The 23,950-nt window shown below is 39.8% G+C and overlaps 2 protein-coding genes across 4 annotated transcripts in view; one reads left to right on the top strand and one right to left on the bottom strand.

The window, feature by feature from the left end:
• LOC119886089 (phosphoribosyl pyrophosphate synthase-associated protein 1) overlaps positions 1–23,950 on the bottom strand; it is a 29,322-nt gene that overhangs the window by 2,758 nt on the left and 2,614 nt on the right. Inside the window, exons 4-11 of one of the 3 annotated variants that reach the window (XM_038696635.1) lie at positions 23,606–23,778; positions 23,372–23,487; positions 23,196–23,251; positions 22,416–22,561; positions 21,535–21,576; positions 19,384–19,454; positions 18,377–18,523; positions 17,298–17,479 (exon numbers count right to left, since the gene is read on the bottom strand). In XM_038696635.1, coding sequence (XP_038552563.1) covers positions 17,321–17,479; positions 18,377–18,523; positions 19,384–19,454; positions 21,535–21,576; positions 22,416–22,561; positions 23,196–23,251; positions 23,372–23,487; positions 23,606–23,778 — 910 coding nt within the window. In that variant the 3' untranslated portion in view covers positions 17,298–17,320. Of the gene's footprint in view, positions 1–15,403; positions 17,480–18,376; positions 18,524–19,383; positions 19,455–21,534; positions 21,577–22,415; positions 22,562–23,195; positions 23,252–23,371; positions 23,488–23,605; positions 23,779–23,950 lie in introns of those variants that run through there. The other 2 variants (XM_038696626.1, XM_038696640.1) reach the window with 2 other exon arrangements.
• rasd4 (rasd family member 4) lies at positions 11,430–13,541 on the top strand. Its single transcript, XM_038696641.1, has one exon. The coding sequence runs from the start codon at positions 11,596–11,598 to the stop codon at positions 12,217–12,219; it is 624 nt and encodes a 207-aa protein (XP_038552569.1). The 5' UTR covers positions 11,430–11,595; the 3' UTR covers positions 12,220–13,541.

Below are 23,950 nucleotides of genomic sequence, written 5' to 3'. Positions count from 1 at the left end.
GAGTGTGTGTAGAGTGTGTGTGTGTGTGTGTGTACCCTCTTGTTTCTTACAGATGTTGAGCTATACCCGATAAAATTAAATCTCATAATTTTCCTTTCACCCATATCCTTTTTATTTATTAGCTTAGTTGAAGGCTACATGTCGCTATTGTTGTTTTTATGTACTTTTAAATGTTTTAATTAAAGTGGTGTATGTTGAAGTGCATCCAATTTACAGTTTTGTTTTTTACTGTGGTACCAGATTGGGTATCAAGAATCTTGGAATTTCACTGGTATTGGTAACGACTACTAAATTTCTGGTTTTGTGACATCCCTACTTGCAACAATGCCACCTGGGCAAATTTTGTCCCCTATGAAATTAAAGTGGTTAAATTAAAGAAAATTTAACCACTTTAATACTCAATAAAATTCAAAAAGAAAAGGATCCTAATGCTACACACCACACATGAACACTGCACACCATCCAAATGGCACCCTAAGTGCTTTACAGTAAGGTATTGACTAAAAGCTCGTGCAGACTACACGACTGTCAGCATCGGCCGATGGCCGTGCCGTTCACACTAAACAACTTGACGGGAGTCTTGAAGTCGTTGTGGCGTTCACACTATGTGACTGATCAGTGACAGGGGGTCACACACTACACGAGCTGACAGCGGCTCTGTCACCTGATGCCGGTCTCTGATGCCGGTCTCCAAACCACGTTTTGTCAAGAAAACACACGGGAAATGTGAAACAGGAAATGCGCACACATGAAACTGCTGTTGTTTGTTATTATAAAGATAGCAATTATAAAGACAAAGAATATGGGTGAAAGGATGGATTAGCACATGCAGGTAGCAGGGATTGTCTGAGCTACAGAGAGAGCTGGAGGTGAGAAGTGTTTTGCAGTGAAAAAGTAGCTGCCTGCTCTCATTGGCTGGATGTGGATGTCGAGTTGGCTGACTCTGTCAGATATTTGGCATGCTGGATATCTGGCAGACGTCGGCGATGTATCAGAAATGTGTCGGGGAGCTGTTTCGATGCGTCGTTGAGTAGTTCACACATAATGACTGGTGACTGCCGATCAACCATTGATTTACTCCCGATCACAGCGGTCACCGAGCTCGCCAAGCAGCACATCGTGTAGTGTGAAATAGGCTTAACAGTGGACCTAATTGATGCAGAGGACACTTAAACACACACAAACATCCATTGACACCCAGTTGGACGAAGGAGAAAATCTTTGAAAGAAGAAAAAAAATACAAACACAAGAATACTTCATTTCACTCTCGGCTATAGTGTGCACAAACAGAGCTGCGGAGCCGAACAAACTGCAGTGCAACAGACGATAAATACTTAAACCACTCGCAACTGTACTGTAGAACAGAAATGCAGCCGGAAAACATTACCGTAGAAACAGGAGTGGAGGTGGGGGCCAGAAATGTAGAACAGGGCACCTACCATGATGCACACAGCCTGGCTTACAAGAGTCTGCAAAGTGCAACACTAAAATTACACCAACAGCTGCACCTCCAGGCACCAGTCCGACAAGCTCCTGAAGTTTGCGGACAACACCACCCTCAATGGGCTCATCTCAGGTGGGGATGAGTCCGCCTGCAGGCGGGAGATCGACCATCTGGTGTCCTGGTGCAGTCAGAACAGTCTGGAGCTCAACGCTCTGAAGACCATGGAGATGGTCGTGGACTTCAGAAAAAGCACAGCCCCACCCTCCCCCATCATCCTGTGACTCAGGATGGGAGCTGAACATCACCTCCCTCACCAAGAAGGCCCAGCAGAGGATGTACTTCCTGCTGCAGCTGAAGAAGTTCAGCCTGCCAAAGACAATGATGGTGCACTTCTACACCACCATCACTGAGTCCATCTCACCTCCTCCATCACCATCTGGTACGCTGCTGCCACTGCCAGGGACAAGGGCCGGCTGCAGTGTATCATTCGCTCTGCAGAGAAGGTGACTGGCTGCAATCTTCCTTCTCTTCAGGACCTGCACGCCTCCAGGACTCTGAGGAGAGCAGGAAAGATTGCAGCTGACTCCTCCCACCCTGGACACAAACTGTTTCAGACTCTCCCCTCTGGCAGGAGGCTGCGGTCCATCAGGACCAAAACCTCTCGCCACAAAAGCAGCTTCTTCCCGTCTGCAGCTCATTAACAAGGCCCGGGTCCCTCACTGACACTCCCCCCTTTCAAATAATACAATTGTCTATGCACTTGTAAATATTATTTAATTTCATATCATGCACAAACCTGGCACATTGCACATATTTGCTGTTAATTGTAAATCTTTGTTGTTGTATATTTTTATATTGTCAATTTATATATTTTTGTTCTTTCTCTATTTCTACATTTATTTATGTCAACTGTATGTTTGTCTGTGTGTAGCACCTTATCACCAAAGCAAGTTCCTCATATGTGTAATACACTACTTGGCAATAAAGCTCCTTCTAATTCTGATTCTGCACTATGAATGTGCAGCACAAAAACATTCTAAGTCATAACTCACAATCTAAGTCATAACTCACAATCACTGGGACACTCATTCACGGAAAGACACTGCGTTTGAACCAGATGGAAAATGTGTTTGCATACGCTCAACAAAAACATAAGGATATGAAAAAAAAAGTCTCAAATGGCAGGATGTAGACAGTGACTTTGAGAGAGCTTGGCCTCGTAACACACTATACAAAGTCAGCTTTTAACATTCTCAAGCGTTAGCGGCACACATCCAATGCAGCGCACTGATCAATACAGTTCTCTCTTGGGGACCTAGATACAGTACCAACACAGGAACCCAGGACAGGGAATCCTGACAGAGTTGAAGGTCAGATGGTTCTTTGTGGGTTATCTTAAAACACCATCAGATTTTGTCAAATTCATACTGCTGAAGGTTGAATCTTAACAAGCCTTTGTTAACAGCAGACAGACAGCCTGATTTATCACAAGAATAACACATGCATTAAGCTAGGCCTACAGGGATGTTTTTCTCTTGAAAGGAAGAGATGAAGCCCCTATGAGATCATATTTGATGCATGTTTCAGACCAAGCATATGAAGTACCTTCCCCTATACTGTTCACGGTGAGCATCTGTATGTATGACTGAATTCACTGCCTTAGATGCAGAAGGGTGCAGAGCTGCCATTCCCATAAAAAAGTATCGCTGTCAGTAAGATGAAACAGCAAAGCCATCATTATACCAAGGAATGGACCAAATCTCCATAGTGATGAGCTATTTGATCACTATCTGTATGATATATACAGTAATAGTTGTTATCAAAGCAGAGATTTGTCAGTTTATGGAATCAATAACTAATTTATTCACATTCAGAACAATGACAATCACAAGAAAAGTACAAAAGTGGTTTGATTGTCAAAAAAATGTGCCAGCCAGAAAAACATTCAAAATCTCAAATTCATATTTTCAATTTTAATTATTTATGTTTAGAATGTTTTATGGACACAAAATTTTTGGTTTTTTATGTGTTCAGGGGAGCAGAACATCCATGGCTTTGTAAACAACACATATCAGTCAGTCCCACACCTGCTCCCCTGAACACGTACAAAGCTATAATTTAGTGTCCAGAAAACATTATGAATATAAATAATGTGACTCTCTCTCTCTCTCTGTTATTTCATCTCTGTGGATGTGAAACATTTGCGAGAGTCCGATAAGCAACACAAAGCGGCAGGGGTAGGTCATCTATATGTCACAGCAGCAGAGGTTGTTCTCCCCGATCTCCAGCTTCCCTCCTAGCAGCTTATTTTATGCTAATTCTATGCTGATTTCATTTACATGCGCTGTCACACCGTTTCATACATGTCCATGTGCAGAGACGAAGCTGAAAAGAAAACTTATGGATTCAACAGCTTATTTTCACTGTGAACTACAGTACATGCAAGGATAAATGACTATTTTCTTGGGACACCTGGAGATAATTTAATTTCAGTCTGGTGTAGAGTGAAAATTAAGTTTAACTTTATCATAATAATTAAAATGGACACTATTGTTTGACTGGAGGTGGTAATCAAAAGGCAGGGTAAACTACCAGGCATGATATGCAGCTTAGTGCTGCCTTATCGCACAGCCACAGCCACTTATCGGGGCGGCTGTGGCTCAGGAGGTAGAGCGGGTTGGCTGTTAATCGGAAGGTTGGTTCAATCCTGGCTCCCCCAGGCTGCATGTCGAAGTGTCCTTGGGCAAGATACTGAACCCTGAATTGCCCCTGTTCTGAACTGGCTGTTCTGCCAGTGTATGAATCTGTGTGAATGTTAGTTTCTGTTTGAGCCCTTAGGCTCAGTGTGTGAATGATGAATGCAGATGTAGTGTAAAAAACGCTTTGAGTGGTCGAAAAGACTAGAAATGCGCTGTACAAGTACGGAACATTTACGCTTCAGAATAAATTAACATTTAAATTAATTTTAAAACATTATGTCAGTTTATGTGTTTCCGGTAATGGTGGTCCAGATTCAAGGACCAATATCACTAGCCTAGCGTAGCCCCCTTAGTCTCGTCTATTTTTTCTGTGAAGCGCGCAGTTGAAAGTGCGCAGTTGTCTGTGAAATATCACAGACACAGACATCAAAGCTATAAAAAAGTACCTCCAGGATCCGTTTCAGATTAAAAGGCCTCTAGTGTTTCTGCGGACAGAATCCCTTCATTTGTTAACAAGGTTTTTATTGTATTTATCAAAGGCAAACTCAATGTAGCAAGATAGGGCTGGCAGCAGCAGTGCCGCAGCAGCAGCGCCGTCTGTGGACACCACACATGCAAGCGAGGTAGCCCTAACACACAGGTAGAGGTGGGCAATGTGTGAGGGGGACAGAGTTTAGCGCACGGTCAATTTATCACCCCATTATAACTAAATGAGCGGAGGTGTAGCTTTCATGAGGATGTTTGCCTTGTTTTATTTAATCTTAACATGTGAGTGTAACTTGGCTGTCTATTAGGTTACGTGGACTTCACCTAACACAACCCCACAGTCTGCAGTTAGCCCGTACACAGACATACTAAATTACTAACACTGGTAAGCCATATGAAAAACTGGAGGGCAAAAAGGTTCTGTGTAAACTTCTGTGTGGAAATGTGGAAAAGTTTGAAATGTGAAATTGGGTCAAGTAAAAAAAAAAAATTTATATATAAATATCAGCAGCAACAACTCTGAGTTCACACTCCAGGGAATTTTTGCAGAGGAAAAAGTCTTTGCAGTCACTCTGATATGATATTCTCAATTTTGAGTTGTATTTGCTGCCCTCTGGGTCTCCGTCTCTAACATTCAGTTACAGCATAATAATGTCCATTCACTGGGGGAGAGTTAGCTGTACTCTACTATATAATAACATTTATTTAAAAAGATAATGACGCTGGAGGTGTCGTTTGTGTGCAGAGAAGCAGGCCTTGTCTTCTTTTATAGGTTTATTATAGCAACTCCTGCGTACACAACCCCTTTTACTAAAAAACCAAGCAGTGAACCATCTAGCTTTCAGACAGAAACCAGCAAACTACTGTTCAAATGAAAAAAGATGCTTGCTGCAGACTGCTCCCTGATGTTTTTGACAACTGAGAAGGCATGGGATCTATTAACCTTGTAGTAATGAGCACAAAGGAGCACATAAACTCTGTAGTGCTCTTTGAGGAAGTGGAAAACTCTCTTGGTGCTATATTTTGGCGGGGCCCAGATTGCAATCAAGTGCACCCTGCCCAGTGTGTCAGGGGCGTGGCATATTGTTAATTCTGTGTCAAAGCATGACTGAGGACATTTATACATACATACATACATACATACATACAAAATACATTGCAGACTGTTTAACTTGGACTATAAGAACTAATGTTAATTGATTCATTGCGACTGTGACCGACCCGCAAGTAGTAAATTGGGAACAGGTACAAGGCCTGAAGTATGAAGGAAAAGTACTAATGGCAAAAATATTGGATTTCAGTTTGGATTTAAAGAACAGAGTCAGACTGTCTGATGTCAGCAGGAAGATTATTCCAGAGAAAAGGGCTCGATAGTAAAAATCCATGCAGCAAGCTGACTTCTTTTTAACTCTGGGGACTGACAATAGAGCATGGGATGAGACATAAGGTTTAATGAAATGGTTAGCCAACTGAGAAGTCTGATCTGACATGCACTGGGAGCCAATGAAGTGAACTTAGCAGCCCTCCCCCTTCCATGGCCACAGGTTGCATAACAAAGGCTGCATACAACCAGTCCAAAATGTTTTTAGCTTCATCATGGGATGTTCAGAATGAATGTTCTCGCTGGGCCATTCGGCACTGCGGACCTCTGATGTATACAAAGATTCTGCTTCAGTCACTTTTCACAGAAAAGAAACTGCCAATGTGGTTTTGTTAGATATCTGTTGACCCAGAAAAAGAAAGATGAAAGAGGAGACTATGCTCTATTGGTTGCTGCTGATTCAATACTTTAAGAAATATTCTGGGTAAAAATACATAAAAGAGAATTTAAAAAAAGGATTCAGGCACAAAACACTGGATAAGTGTGTGAAAGAGCTGGTGTTTGTTTCTTAAACTATACACACACAGGTAGAGCCTTTTAACTCACAATGACTAATGGTTCCTCAAACAGAGAGAACACCTTCTATTGCAGCGAGGTGTAATGAGACCAGTTACCACTGCTGCTGTTGTTCCTGCCCCCACCACCACCACCACACCTGTCATTATCCAGGACATGATGTTCCAGATCCAAAGTACAATTTCAGGGGACCTGTAGCCAAACTACAGAAGGAAGGAGGTTTGAATACACACTTGTGTGAGCGGTCTGCGTGTGCACCGTCTAAAGTCACAAATCCACTGAATGAAAAGGAGGGATTAAGAGGAAGGATAAGAAATGAGTGGGCTGGTGTTAGCAGGCTGAGGTGAGTTTTCAGGTCTGTGCTTTTTGACATGCATGTAAAAAGGTGTCTGTAATAACAATAACAAGAAGAAGAAGAAGAAGAAGAAGAAGAAGAAGTAGTTGAATAAAAATATGAGAACAAGTTGAGACATTAACAGAAATGTTCTGGATTTATTAGGACTAATTTTCAGTTTGCATATACCTCTCTGTGGAGAGACACTGACAAAAGTAGACAATAGCCACATGTGCAGTGGAGTTGTGACTTAAGGCTAAAATTCTGAAATAATACAAACCCAATGTGTATCCACACTTGCCAAACCTGCCAAAGTAGATCACTGGTTGTAAGATGTTAGACATAATTGCAAGAACGATAAATAAGAACAAATTGCACTCAAAAGCAAAAAACTTCCATTCTGCTTTCCATCCATCCATCCATCCATCGTCAACCGCTTATCCTGCGTACAGGGTCGCAGGCCATTCTGCTTTATATCTCAATTTAATGGGATTAGCCTACAGAGGCAACACATTTACTCCATGGGCATACACAGTGTACAGATTCTGTGTCTGATCAGACTTCATCACACCCTCCACAGGAGTGCAGAACTAAATTGTCCACCTAGCTCAGCTGTAAAGATCAAAAGACTTTACAGCATGGTGCAGTGTTTCTAGGTCAGCCTGTATTACAGCTTATAGTACATCCTTGTTTACTTATGCAACAGAAGAAACAGTCCCAGACTCTCATATTAATGACTATTATGACATTGTTTGTTTTGTACTCTAAGTTCGTGCTTGCAATGTAAACTTTCAAATTCCCAAGGATAGACCCATGACCTTTTGTCCTGAGATCACATCGCTGGCACTGTTGCTGTCACACAACAGTGTGACAGGGCTAAATGTTCTCCTTGTCACACTTAATGAAACATGACATGACTGTGTGACTGACAGGCCGGGCTGCAGCTCGAACAAACACACCCTGCTAAATAAACACATGCTGTACTCATAATATATGACTTTCTTATCCACCGACTGCATGTTATTATTGGCATTCCACCAACTATAATACTACTCCTATGGCATATCAAAGACTGTTGTAACTTAAAGAGGACATTATGTTTTTCCTTATCGTCTATCATATATATTTTGTCACAATGTCAGATGTTCATACTAAATGTGGCCAAAGTTTGAAATAATGAGGTAAACCTATGTAACGGTAATCAATGTGAAAAGGGCTCCGGCTTCAGACAGCTCTGAATATTAGGTTTCCAACGTGTTTATTCTAATTAGCTAGGCAGGGATGACCATATACAGTCGTCTCTCCAGGCACAACACATCCACAAGTAAAAGTACATGGATGTGTCCATCCACCCTCTCAGTCTGTCACAGTATTCGACAGCTCTGCTCATAAGACTTTCTCCCAGAGCTAGCACAGCTAGCAAAGTGTGGAGATAGGTCTGACTATGCGTGACTACTCTGCTCAGGAATACTCTTACAGTTTTTGGATGTTTGTTCAGTAAATCTCACGGAAAGTGGCTAATCAATTATAATATAAATAAGATTTTTTATGAGCTGTGAATCATGCAAAGCTACTCTAGTGGAATCCCAGAATAAAGATATAAAGCTAAAAATGAGCATAATAAATCCACATTAAGCAGTGTGCAAAAATCGTACTGGATCAGCAAAGTGCCAGGTTTCCCTCCTCTGTAACCAAATAAAAGACTGTGTGCTTTGAGAACAGCTTGTTCCTCCCTTTAACACAGCCAGTCATCATCACAGACTAACACCTCTGAGCCAGAGAGAGTGACCAGCAGCCCAACACAGGATAAAGCCTGCTGTTGAAAAAACTCTCTAAACACACATGTATAAATAAAATTTATTCATGAAACTATCAGGACATGATAATCTCTCACCGAGACTACATTAATATAGTAAGAGAGAATAGGGTTCGGTTTGTTTCCGGTGTATGAACTTAAATAGTTAGATTGTATGCAAAACAACTGAACTGGCATTGGTCATTAAGAGACATCAGTGCTTCCCCTACGATAGCTTTCTGAAAGCAAATTTGAGAATACAATTACAGTTATTTATGAGCGCTCATTTCATTTCAGAGGGTTAGAGATTCTTTACTGCGTCGTGCTGTCGTTTACAGTCGCAAGTTCAGCTCACTGATATTACGGCCTGCAAGTTTAATGTTTTGGTTCAGTCTCACATCAGCCTTGTTTTCAGCCACAGCAGGCAGCTGTTTCCAGAAAAAGAACCTCTCTAAATACAAACTGTACTACTATAGTCTATGGCTGCCAAGCACCAAATGGCAGTGTAGTGTTCACAGATTGTTCTGGCCTAAAGAAATCAATTATAGCTGCTTTAAAAACACATTACATTCATGCTTCTCTCATTCTCAGTCTACATTTTATTTGTAATAACCTGTAAACTACACCAATAAGAATGAGCAGTTTGTGCAAAATTAAATATACTATATATACGCTCCCATGCTGGCACTGTCTTCCTCCTGCGTTTAATGAATTTGAATTGCTTAGGGGCCTTGAGCTTTAGCTTCAGACCATTTTGTCTCTACAGAGCGAAAGAGGCCAGGAAATCCCCTCTTTGTGATTAGAGCATACATTTATTCTCTGCTGCATTGCTGCAAAAGAAGAATGATTTTTTCCTCAGCAGAAAATACGATTTACACACATCTAACATAACAAACACAGATACTCACACATGGGTATGTCATCAGTTTAAACAAACAATCCTGGCACAAATATGGTCCAATCTAAAGTGACCAGGCCAAGAGAGAAAAAACGTTGGTTGGCCTGCAGTTGAATATTATATATAATGTACATGAGGTACAAGAAAAACCTTTGAGATAGCGACAATAAAATGTGTTCATTATTCTAAATAACATACTCTGTGTTAAGCCAATCAAATATGCTGACACGCAATGTGCTTTAAATTTGCCTAATTAGCCTATTATTCCCTTGTTACTGGCCATTACCGCTGTCTAGTGTGAACAGTTGGACTAACGTTTGACAGCACTAATAAGGTGCACATCTCTACTCATAAACCTGTAACGGATGCTGTGGTATCATAGCAACAAGTGACAAAGTCTGGGCCCACAGAGCATGTGAGAGATCCGAGTATGAAAATGATTACTGTAATTTTACATATGATTTTTCTACTTTGTCTGAGTGAAAACCATGATGCCTCCCACACAATGGACATCTGAATCTTAGCAGCACAGTGAAGACAATGGAAGTGAACACACTCTTTTTCAGACATTACATGATTTTAACGCAATAGAAGAGTCAGTAACACATGCACTACGTACTATGTGTTTGTTTTGTTAAAATAGGTTGTTATCCAAGGGTGTAGGTTTGTCCTTAGGCTATGGACGGTCCCTACCAAAATTTTGGGAGTACAGAACTCTCTGTACCAATATTTGAGCAAACTCATTTGCATCACCTGTGGGAGTGAAGTCATATTAGATCATTAAGATGTGGCCTCAAGGCGCTACGTCAAATTATACATGTGACTATTGCTTGGCTGTTGTTTCAGAACAATGGACAGCTCTGAGAGAGAGAGGGTGTTGTTCAATCAGACACCAAAGCTGTTATTGTGTGCTGTCCATACATTTGGACAAATTATATTTTGATGCTTTGGCAACCTTGCACCTTTCGTGCCTATAAAGCCCTCTAAATTGAATTGAGATAGAGAGAGAGCTGCAAACCTCCCCCTGCTGATTTTAACAGAGAATCGCTCATAAAGTCAAAAGATGTTAAGCGCTCTGCTAGTGCTACATTCTTATGTGAGTGTTCTGATTATTACATGTATTCTTTGATTTTTAAACAGTGGCCTTAGGTTTACTATCTCTCACCACACAATCACTTCATCCCAGCTCTCCCCAGTGGGCTGCCAGTGCTTTTCTGCCAGAGAAAAAGAACGCTATATGGACCCATAACCTTATGTTGTTGTTGTTATTCAGCCTTCCTGAGGCTATTGCAGCAAACCTACACCTTTATTGTAATCAACCCATGCTAATGAAAACCGTTCTGTTAAACATGTTCAAAACTGTGCAATTCTTCAACAGAACACCTGACGTGTGTGCAGAAACAATAAGACATAATTTGTAATAATGAATTAGATTTTATTTTCTATCTCTTGCAAAGTGTAGTAATATAAGTATTTATAATCGTGCTTTAAAGTGACTACGTTGGTATCGATTATATATTTAAAAAAAAAAAAAAAACAGTCTGGGATGACTACCAAAATGACTGCAAGAGCATTTATGTCTTTCAAACAAAATGACTGGACTCAACACAAACACGATTGATTGTGCATAAGTGTTTAAACTGAAATACTTCTAATAAGATGTGTATCTCCAAACCTCTTTTTACAATGAACTGTCTTTTCCTCAGTTGATTTTTGTTTTGTTTTTTTACATAAACTCTCTGACTCTGCTTGATTTGCATGAGTGTCTGCAATTGGCTTCTGTAAGTTCAGAGACAGAGAGAGGGAGATACTCCGGATAGGCTGGGAGCAGGAGGGGGAAGGGCAGGTTACCGTGTGTGAACATAAATACAGAGTGCAGCCTGACACTGAACATGCATCTGCTGTCATCGTCCTCTTCAACACATCCAGCTCCACCACTGACATCAAAACTGGTTTTAGTCAAGGATCCGCAGGCAAAGGAGAAGAGAATTACAGAAAAGCAGCAGAAACAGAAGACAGATTATTTGAGCAGAAAGTCATCATGTCTCTTCAAGTGAAGAAGACAGACGTGCGTCTCGTGTTTTTGGGAGCAGCTGGAGTGGGGAAGACAGCCCTCATCCAGCGCTTCCTCAAAAACACCTTTGAGCCCAAGCACCGGCGCACAGTGGAGGAGCTCCACAGGAAGGAGTACGAGGTGGGGGGTGTCAAAGTCACCATCAACATCATGGACACCAGTGGCAGCTACTCCTTCCCTGCCATGCGTAAGCTGTCCATTCAGAACAGCGATGCCTTTGCCCTGGTCTACGCCGTGGATGACCCGGAATCCCTGGAGGCGGTCAAGAGTCTGCGAGAGGAGATCCTGGAGGTCAAAGAGGACAAGTACACGCCAATTGTGGTGATAGGCAACAAGATAGACCGTCTAAGTGAGCGTCGGGTGTCCAGCGAGGACGTGCTGTCCACTGTGGAGATGGACTGGAACCAAAGCTACCTGGAGTCCTCCGCCAAAGAAAACATCAACGTGCTTGAAGCTTTCAGGGAGCTGCTCAAGCAGGCCAACCTGCCCAGTTGGCTCAGTCCTGTGCTGTACCGGAGACGAGAGACCTTCCCCAAGGAGATCAAAAAAAGACCCCCTTTGAACAAGACCAACAGCTGCCTCATCTCATAATGATGTGGAGCTGCTCAGAAGGCAACGCCACCAAAAAAACAAAACATGAAGACATGCCCACAAGAGACAGGGAGAAAGAGACTGAAAGGACTTTGGTGATGCGGAGACACAAACCAAGAGACAGTGTTAAATGTGTCAAGACTCTAATGAAAGACTAAGAGTTGTATTTCCTCATCGGGCTTGAAAACATCAAACCCCACAACAACACTGGAAGCAAAAAGACGCTGAAATGAAGAAGGACACCACCTTCAACACGTGAAAGAATGTTGTTGAACAAGTGTTTGTGGAACAGACGGGGGGAAAACGACTTTCTGGGAATGTCAAAAAAAAAAAGATGTAATAAGTTGTGACAGCGTAGAAGCAGCTTTATGTATCTTTATCCACTACAAGCTCAGTTTTCAGTCAAATGTATATGTGATATTTCTTTTTAGGTTATTTGCGTTGATGGTCTTGAAAAAGTGCAATAAGTTTGTGATGATTATTTATGCAAAAAGACTGTTTACATAATATGAATAAAGTGAACAATAGAAGCAGAACTTAAATTGGAAACTGTAGGTGTTTCTTTCTCTTTCTGTCTTTGGCTAATACATTCTCTTTTTTTATGCGAGTAAGCTTTAGTTTATAACCAACTTTATTTTGTAATTCAATTCAAATGGTATTTTCTTTTTACCATAACAGACCAAGGTGATGTCTGGTGATCTTATTCAGTGCTTTTTTCAAGGTAAATAAAGCCATTTTCCTATACTTATACTCCTATAGTCCCACTGCTTTTCTCATTCACTCTCCACACATTCATTATCAATCTCTTCAGGTTATTTTGTCATTTTTACTGATCTGACTGATACATGAAAGAAGAGACAAGAATGAAGTGTTGTCTCATGGAGCAGTTATGATATTCGTCAGATTTACATACATAATGTATTCATCTAAGTTAAAAAGAGAAGCTTCCGCTAAAGAAATAATGACAATATTACATGTGGAACTAACGTTGTAAACTTCTAGTAGGTATTTAGAAAACTTTAGAAAGAGTTTTTAAATTTTTAGTTCTTCTGTCACAGCAATTGGAGACATCTGTTATTTGAATGTAATATTAAATGACTGTATTTTCCACTCCAAAACTGTATTGTGTTGACTAATTGTCAAAATCTGTTCTTGAGAACAGTGCTGGTCTAACCAGAAATGTAAGTTTTCAAAAGACTGAAAAAGAAGAACTTGGATGACCTGTCTGCATTTTAAGTGATTGGTGTTGATTCTACTAAATGTACCAAACACTCCCTGGAAAGCTGCATCTTTATCCTAGTGAAATAAAGATATGGACTTAACGCTTTGCTGTGTCGCGCCCACACAAAATAAATGCCGTGATCTCTCTGTTCTGTGTTGCACTGCCCTCTGGTGGTCAATGTTTGCTGAATCCTCTCTGTCGGTCAATATGAGAAAGCAGGTCTTTTCAAACGAGGGTTTCAACAGTGACATTATAATGGAACATAACAACCTGTAAATGCCTTATCAACTTCTGTCTCCACTGCCTGCGACAATACACAAAGAAAAGAAAAAAAACACAGGCTATGTGGCCCTAAAAGTTAATTTATAGTGAAATTAGCAACTGAAAATGTTGGACGTATGCTGTGTAATGTACCTCATTTGCAGTGTGTTTCAGCAGTTTTTCAAGTCTTGTGACTTATGTCTGTTCAGTGCAGACACAACCACAACACAGTTTAATGAGGGAAGAGAGTCTGCAGGTTTTTATTCCAACCAAGCAGGCGAGGCAAGATTTAAGTCGGAATTACAAACAGTTAAAAACCACGTTAACCAATGCTGACGACATTTTCTGATCAACAGGCTACATCCTAGTGCAACCTCAGCAATACACTGCAAAATGTTGGCCTTCTGGATCCTATGTGAAACCGCAGTGTGGGAAGTTGTAGTAGGGCTGCAGATTGAAGCACTTACAATCGCACAATTAAAGTATTCAGGCCTCTGGGTTCATTTTGATTCCCTAATAGCCCTTCATATGTATTGTTAACAAGAAATCCTGACTGTTAAGGCCCAGAGAGAAAAAGGTATGCTTCCCCTTTCCAAACATGTTCAGAGACGGTGCATTGTTTCCCCAGAATCAGACGAGGAAGTGACCTATGATTATCAGATCTCTGGTTCCTCTTTGTGTACTGTTTAAACTCACAGCGGTCATCAGAGCCGGTCCACAGCGACATGCAATCTCGTCTTTGTGGCACACGGATAACGAAGAGAGACATCAGACCATCTTTTTTTTTTTTTTTTGGAAAGCTCAGGTGCTTTCCGTTCAGGCTGTAGTGAGGACGGGTATCACTTGCAGACAGGCTTTCAAATAACTATTTGATACCACGCGTACAAATGTAGTCAACAGATTTGTTTCACAGACTTATTGAAACCAAATGACAGCTTACAATTCTGTGTTTGTCTCTGCTCCTAGACTTGGTCAAAGCTCCTCAGTGTTCTACAGATACCTGAGAAGTTTTGAACAAGTATAGGATCTCTGACTGTCACTACATCAAGTGCTTCATGTACGGACTGGCTTAAGACAGGCAAACAACTAAAAAACAGCTGAATGATTCTGTTTTACACTGCATTTTAAACCAGATTTACTGTAGTGCTGCACATCAGAGTTAAAGGTAAGCCTTTTCATACACCAATTCAGTATTTTACTGTTTCTTTTGCCTTTGACTGTCATTGATAATTGCCAGCTTATCACTTTATCAAGTATCTGCAGATACCAGTGTGCATAGAGAGCTTGACACAACAAGCAGAGCAACTTGATTCACAGCAGCCAACAGGAAGAGGAAAAGATCCACAAATGCACTGAAATGAAACATTTCGACCGTGAATTGTTCTGAAATCTTAAATATTCTATATCTATATTTTATATTAGGCTGTATTCTTATTATGTGGGTGTCAAAAATAAAGACATATGATCATATAATACAGTACAGCATGTCCACTCAGTGCATTTAACATTTAAAATGTCTGTTTTCAAGTTCATGCAAAATATATACAATTTAATTTAGACTGGTTTAGGAGAGAATAATTTAAGACAGAAAAAGGTCCCTAATTCATATTAAAACTTCATAAAATCTGACTTTACTGCAGTCTTGTTCCCATAAGTCCATAACCAAAGCTCAATATGATTCCTCATTTTGTAGAGACAAGGCACAAGAGGATGAAACTGCTTTATTTTCACACACATTGACAAATGCCATAGAGCTTGACAGCAGGGTTTAAGTTTCTAAATGACACGCCCTCAACGTCACAGACAAATCAGTGAATACAGAGAAGACATCATGAAATACGCTTACAGACAGATACAGTTTTAGCCAGCACAGCAACAGCATTTGGTACAACACTAGCGTGTGCATCTAGCTGTCAAATGCCCATCCATCAGGACAAACACAACTAAATGGTAAAACGGAAAGAAGTACAAACCTGCTGCATGGAAGACATTCTCGACAAACTTTTCTCAACATGTGAAACAGGAACAAAGCATCAAAAACACGAGAACAAATAATTGTGCATTGGCTTATTATTAAGTATATTTCCCTGAGCAAAAGGCTCAATCAGCATAGAAATACACTACTTTCCCTCAAGCAACACTTTTGCTCAAAGCACCAAAGGATGCACATGTTCCAATGACAACACAGCAATTCATAGACCAACATCACAAACTGGTGTTTTTGCCAATTTACTATGAAATGCGTACATTTCACATTAATGCTGGCCATTTCTTTCCAGTGCACCTGTCCTACCTTCCAGGCCGCCACCCGTACAAAAAAACAACTGAAGTAGCCTGCCATATTGGATTATGTCAAAGTTGTCATTGTAAAATAATGCATCTAAAGCATGGATCAATTCAAAGTCCACTTATCTGGTACATTCAAGCGCTGGTACACTACTCAAGTTTCAAGACTTCAATGTTAGTTGATCTAAAGAATTGCATACATGCATCCATACTGTCCAAAATCCTAACTCAGAGGGGCAACTTGAGCAAAATGTGAATAACTCGACAACTACAACACATAAGCTCGGTCACATCCCCAGATAATACTGTAGCTGACAAAATGGAAAACCCAGCAGGAGGTTTCGCTGTGATTATAAATGTAACAAAAGGTAGGTTCCTGCAAACACAGCAAACTGAAATGAACAAAAACCACTGACTGCTTAGAAAAACAAATACATGAAGAAAAGCTATGCTCCGCCTTGAAAAACAGTCACCAGCAGTGTTTAGTATTCATGGTTTGTAGTTAATTAGCTAAAACTATGATGGTCTGTCATTCATACACTAGATGTAACTGTCAATAACAGTCACCATCAGCCTAGGTATATGTCTAGGTATGTTCTGTCTACTGCTAGAGAATTATAGTATCTTAAAAGGGTCAGTTCAGCCAAATAACAAGTTAAAAAAATCATAATAAAGCTTAGGCGTCTGCTACAGGTGCAATAGAGTGGAAGTGAGTGGAATTTTATTTGTGGCATTCAAATCTTTTATATACTCAGGATAATCCACAGACTTCACTGTGAACATTTCAAGTTTTATTTGTCAATATTCTGAACCCCACATTTCAGTTTTTCAATCCATTCATTTAGCAACCTAAATGCCTCCATCCTCTTCTCGTCTAGACAATACTAAAGATAAGTAGGAAAATACATAATGTTGTTTAACTGACCCCCTGATATATGCATTAGAAAAATCCCTTAATTTCTGGTGTTGCAGATGTTGAGAAACTTCTTGTGTGACACCCAGAAGAAGAATAGGACATTTTACCAAACACTACCACAAATGGTGCAAAAAAAAGCTGCTTGTTTGGGCACCATATAAAGAGTTTGTCCAGTCTTGTCAATGCGGTTAGAAACAACACAACCCATTAACAGAAGAAATACATTTTTACAACTGTTGATAACACGTTAAATAACTTAAGAGTTATTCTTAAGAGTTTCTTTAAATTAATTAGGATGTAATCCTGACATACACAAGATATGGAACATGACATCTGCATGTTTTTACAGCACTGGGAAGAAGTGCACCTGCCCTCAGTCACTGTCACACCCACCTCAGCTCTCACTATCTGACTGTCTAGTCGTCCACGGTGATGTTGCGGAACAAGTAGGCCATGGACTCTCCATTATGGATGCGGCGGATGGCTTCGGCCAATATCATGCTGACATCCACAGTCTTGATTTTGGGACACTGTAGCTTCTGTACTTCATGGGGAACTGTGTTAGTCACCACCACCTGAGGGTCGAATAACCACAAAGACTGTTACTAAATTTAATGAGACATTTTCTACTTAAAAGAAAAAGCAGTTTACCAGTGCAGTTTCTTCTCAGACAGTCACCGAAGATTTGGACGTAAGGGAACTCAAGACAGTGCTGCTTTATTAAAACTAGTGCGTAAACGTGCACACTTTTCTTTGGGCAACATGTATTTTCTGCCTCCTTCACCTGGTTGACCTGTGAACTCTCAGTGGCTACTGTTGCTCATGGCTTCCAAATTGTCTAGAAACCTCAGATGGCTTAAAACTGATGTTAGACCTTTTTAATCCACACTGAGTGAGCTCCAACACACCAGATTTGGCAGAGAAGAGCTAAATTAAGCCACCCAATGCCTGCCCCGGTACGTATCAGAAACAAACTGGGGTTGCAAGAAATATGTTAATATGTTCAAAATAAAACAAATAGTATAAACTTACAAATGTTCTACAATAAAACTATATATAGACTAGACTGTTTCCATTGTTTTCTGAACCCTGAAAAGCAATGAGGAAATGAAAATTGAAACCAACAGTTTACAGAAATGCAACTCGCTGGATATAATGATCCTTTTTTTGTTCCAGTTACAACTTTGATGCCATAGAAATTCAGCTAAAAAACCTTCCATTAGGAGGAAGTACTCTCCTTTACATTTTGCTTATAAAGAATGTATGAGAACTAATGAATAAAACTTGTTTCATGCTGGCTTCAAATAAGTTCTTCAATTTGGCAGGTCTTCCCTTGTTACTTCTCCTTCAGCAGATTGATATTTGATAGGTTTGACATTCATTCCTACTCAACAATGCCTAGTTTTACTGACCAAACTGAAATACGAGAAGAGACCGGCATTCATGAAAACAACAAGTTTAGGTGTCCTCACCTCATCAATGGCAGATTCCTCTATGAGGCGTGGAGCATCAGCAGACAGTAGGCCGTGTGTGGCCATGATGTAGATTTTATAGGCTCCTCTTTCTTTCAGGATCTCTGCAGCTGCAACAAAGTCTCCTACATCATCTATAATGTCATCCTGGAAGAAGAAAATAAAAATACAATCTGTAACAATTACACCCCCTCTCCTTCTCTTAATAATAATTAATTTCTCTGTCACGGTGTAGCTAATGTGTTGGCTGCCCTTACAGTATAATTCAGGAGCTTAGGATAATGGCAGGATGGACATATGAACACAAATGTGAATTATGGGATAAAAAATAATGCCAAAACAACAAGTCAGTGAATTGAGTCAATAATGTCTGTTACACAGGAATATCCATCTAAAGTGTGCCTATGTTAGCCAACATTAGCCACCATGAGCTACTGGCTATACCAGGCTGTATAAGTAATTAGGCTGTAGCAGCAAATCCTCTCTGTTCACTGAACGAAGCATCGGTTTGTTTTATTGCTCATGAATTACACTTTTAACACATAAGACTGAAAAGGTTTCACTTTTAAGGAGTGAACATGTAACTCAGAAAGCATGAATACTTCAGTTCACATTTGCCAGTTATATTTTTAAAACCATGAGGCATTTACATGGGTAGTACAGTAAATTATTTAACACTTAAAATTGCAGACAACTTGAAATGCTTCGAAACCAGCCAGAGTATTAAGTAACTGACAACTTATTTTAGAATCAGTATTATTACCTTTTTAATAATAATAATAATAATAATAATTTCTTAATAAGATCTTATTCCTTTTTATTGCAATACCTTCTTATCTTGTGGTTTTACATATTTATGACCTTTTTATTTAAACACACTGATTAGACGCTTGTCATATGAAATGTGCTATATAAATAAACTTGACACGCTGTAAATGAGAGCCATGAAAGAGTAATTATCAATAGCAGCTATATAGGCTGCAGAAAGAGCATCCAGAGCATCATACCACAATAATGGCTATTCTCCCTCCCACGTCTCCGACTACAGTGATGGGAGGTTTCTCCTTGGCCATCATTACTGCAAAGGAAAGTGGAACTGGTTACATGACAGGGCACTTCGAGGTGGTTATGTGCACTGCATTTGACCTAATCAAAAACAAATCTCAGTAGATTGGGCAAAATGGGTTGAGAAAATGTTTTTTAGACAAATCTGCAACCAGAATTATGGGGTTGTTATTGGATGATGTGTAGAAATTGAGTAATAAAATGCAGTGTTAAATTTGACATGGTGATTAAAAGTCAGATTTTCCCCCCCATTGTACACCACCTACCCCTACCTATGAGATTAAACTGAAACACCAAACTTAGTACAGCACATGCCATGCAAAATCAAATTCCTAGGGTTTTCTGCCCAGGATACCCAATCAGAAGGCAACGCACAACTGCCTGGACACAACCTCAGGCCCAGGCTGTGGCAGGCATACAGCAGCAGTCTGCATATGAACCAATATGCACCACACAATCTTATTTCACACAGGACAACAGTGGCTGACAAGCACTGATGAGGGTTCCTTCATTCACACTTGCCAATGTTCTGGGGTCATTCCTCAGTCGAACATCACTGCTGCCAGCGACTACTTTTACATGCGCACAATAATCAGAATACATCTCGGAGGAGATGCAACAGCTGCATTTTTCAAACCTTTATCACACAGCAAATAATACATAATTTAATTATTCACATCTAAGCGATTTCATTTGTCACTGTGTGTACTTCTGAGGTAGGCTGTTGTCCATCACTGTTACAACAAAAGGTTACAGAGAAACATGAAAACATGTTAAAGGCAACATGAAAGTGTGCTACCTTGTGTCAGACATAATGTGTTAAATGTGTAGTGCGTGGTGTGAATGATGTGTTATTAAGCATTAAAATTAGACTGGGATTAGATTCCATGTAGCGTTTTTAAATGACTACCCATTAAATACATTGTCTGACATAATTATTTTAAGAAAAAACACAGCTGCATTTTAGGTATTGTTGTGCATGTAAATGTAGTCATTCAAAGGGTATAAAGAAACAATCAACTGGTGAACAATCGGCTAGCCAAGCCGATTGTGAGGGAAAAAATATAAAGAAGCAAAGAAAGATGGAGCATGCCTTGCAGAACACTTTGCTGAATACCGTAAGTCCCACAGCATCAGAAAACCTGGCAGAGTCGCATTCAGACTTTTATCACTATCAACCAGAAACAGCAAAAGCCATGTTGTTAGCAGGACACACACACTTCTCAAAAATGTGTTGTTTTCACAGCTTGCTGAGGTACTGCAACAAGCTACATGTGAAATGTTGGGTCAGACATTAATTAGAAATGTATTAATGATGAAAGTTGTCAATAAAACCCAATAATCATGATGATGATGATTAGCTTAAAGGGTAGAGATAAAAGCGTAATACTACACTAAAGATTATTGTTGATAAAAGAAGTTCTGCTTTTAAGCATGGTTTTATCACTTAAGTAGCAAACTAAAACTTTGATTTGGGTTGTTTGAATTTAATGCCTAAACATGCCAACCATTCCATTTGTAATGTTTCTTCCCATCATTACATGTTATCTTTCAAAAGCATGCTATACTCTCATCGTCGCATGCACTTATGACCAAATGTTCATCAGGTTTCTAAGAGCGGGTTTAATATGGGTGCACCATGTGTAGATTGGCAAGATGAGTCCAGATATTTAAGGAAGAAATAAAATGTGGGAAAAAATGCCATGGTTCTGGGTTTGATGTATGAATTTCAAAATTAAATAAGAAACACATCAAAACAAAGGTTTGGCCATCTTGTAATACTAGCTGTCTGGAATCTTAGAAAGGTGCATTAAACACTAGAGCTGCTTTTTCAAAGTCAAACATGCCATGCAAATATCATATAGTATAGAGCACAATGCAGCTGATTGGCCTGAAAAGGTTTTTGTCAATGCAGATTGTTTGTGCACTAACAATCAGTTTGCCCATTGTCCAACTCCACCGCCCCCCCGAATCCAGACTGTATTTTCACAAGATGCAACACAAACCCTTTATCTACACATGCACGAATCGAGGAGCTATTTGAAGAGGAATCATTTTATAGTCAGATGTAAGTTATGTTTTTACGGTCGTACTTGGGAGCTCTATGCCAGGGAACGGAGCTTGTTGTTTGCCTGCTATTACCAACAAATAAACACCACGTTAACACAAATGCACAAATATTTGACATGACACACATGATGCCAAGACTTGGAAAATCCTCTCGCCAAGTTGACAGAAATTTTTAAATTTCACATCAACAAATCAGACTCATTGTGTTAAAATTTAAAACCAAGTCTTCTCACAGCTGAAGCCGTTTGAGTTCTTGTCCAATGGAGGATTTTTTAAGTCAAGGGTGAGAGTAGAAACACAATAATATAAATATTTTTACTAAATCATAAAGTGAATACTGGACGCAAATAGGAGTCATTTGCCAATGACACAATCATTTGATATTTTCTCAGAGTGAACCTTTGAAACGCCCTTACCAGGAATTAACACTGTTGAAAACTATATGCCAGAGTCACATAGGATTTTTCACAAACAATAATTATTCTCTAATCAAGGAACAGGCAGGGAGTATGACTATGTTTGTTAAGCACGTGACTCTTTGTACATTAGGAGTTACAGCTTGCAGAGGATGCACATGAACAGAAGTAGTGTATCTGTGGAATTAAAACATGCAGTAACACAAAAATCTATCTCCTGGAGAATGGTTGATGGTATGAGTGAGAAACAGCAGAATCATGAGCTCGAAACAGGTCAACACAAATAAGAGCTGTATTAGGTTGTTGGCAGGATTTATATTATGAATGTAGGCAAGTACTTAAACTAGCAGAAATAATAGGAAATGTCTTGCTGAAACTGACCATGGTGTGACAAATAATAATCCAACTGACAGAAACATTGGACCTACAAATCTGCAAAGAAAACCTGAAAAACATCAACACAGCACAACAAAAACGGGTGTTCTTACAAGGAAGCTCCAGCCCTGTGTGTCCTGTGGTGTTACGTACACATGGTGGGGAGTGTCTTCCATCAGCCATGTCAGACTCTGAACACTGAGCCTCGCCGTGAATAACAGCTAGACCCAAACGCAGGCGTTCTGCGTAGGACTGAGCCCTAGAAAATAAAGGAGAAAAAAAAAGAAAGAGCCTTTATCATTTACATTTTCCTGTGCACCCATATTTAGTCACATACATTGCAAATGTACAACCATGTATTAGGGCCATTGTAGGTAAAAAAAAACCAAAAACAAATACGGAGCAAAGGGAGGGGGTAGTATTCAGAGGGGTAAAAACTCAGTGTCTGAGATTAAAGTGGTAAATTTACAAGAAAAAAAAAACTTCTCTCTGAGATAATAAAAGTCACAAAAAATAAACTTTGAAATTTGAAAACTATTTTTCAGATGTACTTGTGTTTTTAAAGGCTCTGTAAAAGCAGGGCATGCAGATGTTAATAACAACAGCTGTCATATATAAGCTACTTTCACCAACCAGTATTATGAGATATTTCCATCTGTTCAAAGACCCAAATAAATTAATTGGGAAAGAATTGCAGACTATTATATATGACTAAGATATGACTGTTTTAAGTGGCTTTGTTGCAGTACCAACTGCCTGAAAGCTCCACCTCTTCTCTTATGTCTGCACTGACTCTTGCCACTGCTTTATCAAAGCATTTGTATGATAGAATAGTCCTGGCATAATGTATTTCTTTCAAGACTAGCAGAGTTGTTTTTTTATCCATCAGTTACCTCTTAGCTGCTGATGGAGACTTTGCCACAATGATGGCATTTCTGTAATCAGGAATCTGACAGGATGAAGGAAAACAGATGTCAACGTGTCTATCAGATTGAGATTTTTGGATTTGTGGGGTTACTAGCACTTTTACTAAAAACACATATAGCAGACATTCAAATGCAACTATCACCTCTTCTTGGATGTACTGAATTAAGAAAGGGGAGGCACGCAAGTTGTCCACTGGAAAGCTGAAGAAGCCCTGGATCTCCTTCTGATGCAGGTCCATGGTGATGATGTGTGTTAATCCTTTTGGGTTAAAAGACAGATAAGTAGCATGCACTTAACACTGAACAATTGACGGATAAAGGGACTTAACAAATCAGTTAAGTTAAACACAGTGTGAAATTAATTTTGTACTATTTACCTGCTTTTGCTAACATTGAAGCTAACAACTTGCTCACTATCGAGCCCCTCTTTCTCATCTTGCACTGTTTGCTGTATGGAAAGTAAGGGATGACTCCAATGATGTTCTTTGCACAAGACGTCTTGAGGGCGTAGGCCATAACCAGAAGCTCCATGATGGCTGTGTTGACATCTCTTTTTGCATTAAAAAAAGAGAATAAAAAAGGACATGTACACTTTAGTTAGTGATAATATTAAAAAAGTGTGTAACAACAGCTTACCTGCAGGTGGTGAATTTCCACTGAACTCACTCATTATACTGTTATTTTAATTCCTGTTGAAATGCAAATGACAAATGCCTTTTTTT

This window comes from Micropterus salmoides, unplaced genomic scaffold (genome assembly GCF_014851395.1).
Source record: "Micropterus salmoides isolate LMB-PRFRI ecotype aquatic unplaced genomic scaffold, ASM1485139v1 Ms_hic_scaffold_10, whole genome shotgun sequence".
NCBI classification, from domain to species: Eukaryota; Metazoa; Chordata; class Actinopteri; order Centrarchiformes; family Centrarchidae; genus Micropterus; species Micropterus salmoides.
This window is presented reverse-complemented; position numbering and strand designations above follow the sequence as displayed.